The sequence below is a fragment of the Osmia bicornis genome, chromosome 11 (genome assembly GCF_907164935.1).
Source record: "Osmia bicornis bicornis chromosome 11, iOsmBic2.1, whole genome shotgun sequence".
Lineage (NCBI taxonomy): Eukaryota > Metazoa > Arthropoda > Insecta > Hymenoptera > Megachilidae > Osmia > Osmia bicornis.
The window spans coordinates 485,320-491,449 of record NC_060226.1 but is presented as its reverse complement, the minus strand read 5'-3'; the positions used below and the strand labels follow the sequence as shown (position 1 = coordinate 491,449).

At 43.7% G+C, this 6,130-nt stretch overlaps 1 protein-coding gene across 1 annotated transcript; it reads right to left on the bottom strand.

The window, feature by feature from the left end:
* Positions 1–1,210: 1,210 nt before the first annotated feature.
* LOC114881795 lies at positions 1,211–1,567 on the bottom strand. The gene has a single exon (XM_029198662.1). It carries the CDS (start codon positions 1,565–1,567, stop codon positions 1,211–1,213), a length of 357 nt encoding a protein of 118 aa, XP_029054495.1.
* Positions 1,568–6,130: the final 4,563 nt, after the last annotated feature.

Below are 6,130 nucleotides of genomic sequence, written 5' to 3'. Positions count from 1 at the left end.
GCAGCGTCAACAAAAAACCGCATTTCCAAGACGTAGAAAAATTCGTTCAAGGTCATGAGCAAAACCTCTACCTTCTATAGTTGCAGCGTCAGATTTGCTGCGCCAACAAAAAATCTCATTTCCAAGACGTAGAAAAAGTGAGTGGGGACTTGTGTCGTCTTCCGATAAGACAGAAATAGTTCAAGGTCATGGGGGTTGGGGTATCATATTTCTGCTGATGGTGTCAAATTACTGCGAGGTCTGGTGGTTATAGGGTGGGGGTTGTCATAGGGTGGGTATTTCTGCTGAGGGGGTGGTTATGGGGTGGGGGTTGTCATAGGGTGGGTATTTCTGCTAAGGGGGTGGTTATAGGGCGGGGTTGTCATAGGGTGGGTATTTCTGATGAGGGGGTGGTTATAGGGCGGGTATTTCTGCTGGGGGGTGGTTATAGGGGTATTTTTGTTGAGGGGGTGGTTATGGGGTGGGGATTGTCAGGGGGGTATCATATTTCTGCTGATGGTGGCGTCAAATTTCAGCTCAAGGTCATGGGGTGGGGAGAGGGGTGGATGTTGTCGGGGTGGGGGGTATCATATTTCTGCTGACGGTGTCAAATTACTGCTGAGTCAGCAAAAAAAATGCTGACGCCAGTGATTTAGAATCCGCATATAACAGCTACTTTCGGTCTTGCAGTATGCCATAATAAATTTTCATAATTGTCGAAACTATTTTCACGAATGATTTGGTATAGATCATAATAAATATAAATAAATATATTATTATGTCTTGTCATTTGTTAATTATTAAATCCGCTTTTATTATAGTTATTAACAGTTTTGAGTCAAATTTTTGTTAAATGACATAAAATATGTCTAACAAGTGAAGGATATTGAACGCGTTACATTTTATACGTGAATATTTTGACACCCTGTGGTTCAATATGATTTATATTGGTACAACTCAAGTACCATAATATAAGCAAAAATTTCCCAAAATTTCATTAAAATATTTCCAATAGAACCGAAGTTATAGATTTTTGATCGCCGAAAGCCGTTTTGTCCCACTGTGCGACGGCCATTTCCAGTGCTGAACGCTCCATTGTCTTATCAGTGACCTTCGCCAGACGATCCAATGCAGCATCATCTATAATAGTCAGGACCTCTTGAACTCTCGTAGGGAGTCCCTGCATCCACAAGGTTTTTAAAGCGTTTTCACCAATGCTCGCTCCAGTAAGTTAAGTCATCTCCCTCAACAGTTCCGACGGTTTCCTGTCTCCTAACTCTAATTCAGACAAGAGACGCCTCAGGTTAGCCTCGTCTGATTTTGCCAGACGTTCAATAAGCGCCTGTTTAATATTCTGATATGTGCTCTTCTCAGGAGGAGCTTCAATAATATCTAAAACGATTTTCATCGTTTCTTGGTCTAAATTCCGAATCACAGCGGAGCACTTGACGGCTTCTGCTTTCACATTCAATGCCGAAAACTCTCTCTCCAGCATGATGAACCACAATCTGGGTTCGTCCTTCCAAAAAGTAGGTAGCTTCACGCTCCTAAACTCGCTGGCTTGTACCTCCGTCTTGTCGTCGGTCATGGCGTTGGCGTACCTTGTTTTTTCCTTCCAAAATCGGGTTTCGGCACCAATGTAGCGGTCGATAGAGGTCTTCAACGATGGGAGAAAATAAATTAGACTGGAATCTTGCTCACTCTGTTTTATTACAATTCTTATATTCGTTGCACAAGAAAACGACCAGCTACTTCAAGCAACGCACAAAAGAGAGTGAGTCGTCAGGCGTCCTTAAAAGAACGAGCGCGTCCATACAAGCTAAGCCTACCAACTACTTAACAAAAGGTAACTAACCTAAGACTAGAACTAACTACACTAACTAAACTAACTTAACCTAGATGACGCATGAGGAGTTTTTCGAGCGCGACACGGGCGCTACAAAGTGGTGGAAACGAGCGACACCTGGGGAGAGGTGAGAGAGAAGAGAGCAGGAAAGAAAGGGCAGCCGGTATGGAAAAGATAGGAGTAGAAAACAGGAACGGGAAGCAAAGGATGGAAGATATGACGAAAGAAAAAAAAGAAACGGAAACGAGGGATGAGTCCGGAAAAGTGGACAAAGCAAGAAGAAGAGGTAGGCCTTCGAATGTGGAGGTACTGAGAAGGGAAAGAAGCCAGAGTATAAGAAGCATGCCAAACTTGGAAGAAATATGGAAAAGAAAAAGAGATGTAGAAAGCGGAGAGGAGGAGGAAAGAGAGAAAGACGGGGGAGAGAAGAACCGATCAAGCGAATGGATGTTCAGTAAGAGCAATCTGAGCTGGATATCCCCTGAGAAGAAGAAAGAAAGAAAGGAAGCAAAAGGAGAAGCAGGAGAAATAATAGAGTCAATAAAAGAAATGGGCAAAGAACTGGGAGGGAAGATGGAGAAGATGGACGCAAACATGAGGACGCTGGGGAAGGGCTTAAAAGGAGAGATAGAGAAGCTGAAAGAAGAAATGAAAATAAGAGAAGACAAATGGCCGGAACAAAAAAGAGAAATGGAAAGGAAAATGGAAAAGATGTGGAAGAAGATAGAGGAATTAGAAAGGAAAGGAATAGGAAGCGCAGGCTGGAACGAGATCGATGAGAGAGTGCAGAAGACAGTGCAAGAGGCAATAGAGAAAAGAAAGGAGCAGGCGGAAGGAGAGAAATTAGGAGAAAGAGTGAGAGAATTAGAAAAGAAATGGGAACGGAAAGAGAGAGAGGAGAGAAAGAAGAATGTAATAATCAGAGGTATCAAAACCACAAGGGGAGAGATGAAAGAAAAGGCGGAAGAAATTCTAAGAATAATAGAGATAGAAGAAGCTTGTAACGTGGTGACACCCGTGCCCCCCCGTTACAATCGCTGCGCTTCTCCCACCTCACACGCCCACATCAAGATAACCTCTAACCCTTCCCTCACCTTACCCCTTTCTCCCTGCCCACCGGTGTCGGGCCGATGGAGGCGACGGACTGAACCACCCAGGACTACCCTTCAAGAGGAGCTTGGAGGCCGGCGACAGACCCCCAACACCTCCTAAGGAAAGGGAGCAACGCGGAACTTCGAAAACTAGACGAAGCTGCCCAAAAGGAGTGCAAAACGCCCACCCGGAGCCATCTGTCGCCGAGCCCGAAGACTTCAGCCCACACCCGTCGTCACAGGACATCCGTCATCCCCATCGACCCCGATCACCGGTATATCGAAGATCGATAATCGATCGATTCCATTGCCGGAAGAGGCCCCTTCCTAGACCCATCCCCTCCCCAAAATATCCCGCGACGGTCTCGATGTCGAAGCGGCGATTGCAACGCCACAGCGAGTGGCTGGCGCCCAACGAAATTCGTATTGCGAGGAAACCCCCAAGTATGGAGTGCACCCACGTAAAACGGGTCACAAGCTATAGAGGAGGCAAAAACGGTAGGACTTACAGAAGGAGGAAAGTAGATCAACATGGTACAGCTAAAAATTAAATCGGTCGACCTGAAAAGAAGAATAATGACGACGAGCCGTCATTGAGCCCTAGGCTACCATTGTATACCGAGTTATAGAGATTTTGTTAAGTAGAGTTGGAGAGAGTGTGTGTGGAACGTGTACGGCGTGTTGGTGAGCCCCTTACATTATTGCGTTTTGTAATCCCGAGTTCCGGTAACGGCTACTTCTTCGTCCGCGTACGGTATTCCGCGATTTCGCCATAACCCTTTCCCCATCCCTTTAAAGGTCCCTTTTATTTAGTTTTATCCCCGTCTACGCGTAACGTAAAGGACTCCCTGAGAACCCTTCCCACCCTGAGACCTCCCTTCTCCCGATACTCCCCCCTGCGTACTCCCCCGCGAGATTGTAAGGACGTAAGTGCCCGAAACCCATCCCCTGTAGTCGCCTTAACACCCCTCTTTCCCCCTTTTTTGATTTTGAACGCCACAGCGAGTGGCTGGTGCCCAACGAAATTCGTATTGCGAGGAAGCCCCCAAGTATAGAGTGCACCCACGTAAAACGGGTCACAAGCTATAGAGGAGGCAAAAACGGTAGGACTTACAGAAGGGGGAAAGTAGATCAACATGGTACAGCTAAAAATTAAAACGGTCGACCTGAAAAGAAGAATAAAATAATTTTTGGTAAATATTTAGAATAAGGGAGCCACCTTCGATTTCGATCACCTTGAAATATGTTGTCAAGGTCGTCATTCTGAACAACTTTTTCCTATACATATAATAGTCGGACTCTTTTAGTTTTCGAGATATTTGAAAGAATAACGCGCTTTACTATCAATATTTCCAAGAGTGAATAAATTGCAACTAGGATCATCTCTATTGTTTTGGGGGGCGAAGCCCCCCAAACACTCCCGCCCCCACGACGACAATAATCCCAAACCCCTTTGGGACGAACTTAATTACTTCGAAAACACATGTGGGGATTAATGAACGGATAGTATACAGGGTGAGGAAAAAGTCCGGGACCGGTGAAATATCTCGAAAATAAGCCATTTTAGGAAAAAATATTTAATACATAAATTGTAGGGTATCAATAGATGCATCAAACGGTGGTACGTACTTGACCTTGAGTGTAAGTATGGAGGAACTATCCAGGTCAAGTTAAAAATTTTAAATGAAAACACCCACTCTTTATTTAATATTCTTGTAGCTGACATCGAGAGCTTTTCAAAACACTTCCATGAGCTTCTTTCGGTTGAGTACTTTTCGAGATATGAGTCGATAAAGTTCAAGTACCGTCGGCATTAGTAGTACAGTCTAATGCTAAATGTCAAGTTCACTGATTACTTTGGACATTGAGTCAACGACTTTAGTAAAACTCATAAAGAAGATATATGTATATATACACACAAGGCACTCTATTGAACGCAAAATGCTGTCGAAAATTTATGTAGCCTTAAGATAACTATTTTCTCAAATATCTCGAAAACTAAGAGTCCGACTAATATATATATAGGAAAAAGTTGTTCAGAATAACGCCTTTGACAACATATTTCAAGGTGATCGAAATTGGAGGTGGCTCCCTTATTCTAAATATTTACCCTGACTTAAACTATTAGTTGATAATCGCATCATTTTATGTCTAATATTGGAATTATTGATGAGAATAGAACATTCCAGAAATTCTACGGCGTAGAAACACCGAAAAGCCGTTAGACAGAGATGGAACACCAGGAGAGAGAGAGAGAGAGCATGATCTAGAGGATTTCGTCTGGCACGCGTCCTTAACCAATAGCGACGCACGTGACGCTACCGTCACACGCTATGATTTGTTGAGATGTCCTCACGCAGGACATCGTCCTCGCGACGGGCCCTTCCGGCCAGGATCGCGATCGATCACTCTTCGTCGAACAATCGTGTAAGTAGGTGACGGAAGCCCGTGCGTCTAGAGATAGAGTTGTCGAAGTACTTTGTGTAAATTAGCTGCGCGGCAAGTCCTACCCGTTAGGCAGAGTGTCGTAAGGGTGAATTTCGCGAATACGCGGCAAAGACTCAGTGACGCGCACGTAAAGCCTTTTCATACTATTAAACCTCTATCTTTTCTCTTTCTTTTAATCCGTTTGATCGCGTATTTTTCCGTATTAAATTCATTCGCGTTTAATTATTCTATTTTTCCGAAACCTCGTAATCGTTTTGTCTCTCGTCTCGTGTAATCTCTTATTCGCAATAAAGGGCAATCGGGTGCGCGACAAGTGCGTGTGTTTCAACAATTCCATCTTCTCTCTTGGTGTTTCAGATCTTCAGACAGCGATTTTTCAACGAATAAACAGCGACTTCACAACGATTTTATCGTATATCTTATACTACATTTTCGCGGTAAGCCTGATTATTACTAATTTGTCGAACACGGCATTATAATCGATATTTCAACAAGGCAAAACGGGTGATCTATTAAGCCTACGGGTTATAAGAGTCTCTTCATTTTAGATCGTCTCGTTTCTCATACTCAGGTACCGATTAATATATATATTTTCCGTATTTTTCAAATCGCGATTTTTCTTAAACGATTGTCTCGACTACGAGGTATAATCGAGGGACAACTTGCAAAGCCTTCGGGTTATAAAAGTCTCTTCATTCAAGTCGTTCCCTCGCGGATTGAATCCGCTATTTTTCCAATTTCTGATTGTCGAGATAGTCGTTTGGTA

Excerpts from the sequence above, each read along its gene's own strand:
- LOC114881795 (XM_029198662.1), bottom strand. The coding sequence starts at position 1,567 with ATGACCGACGACAAGACGGAGGTACAAGCCAGCGAGTTTAGGAGCGTG.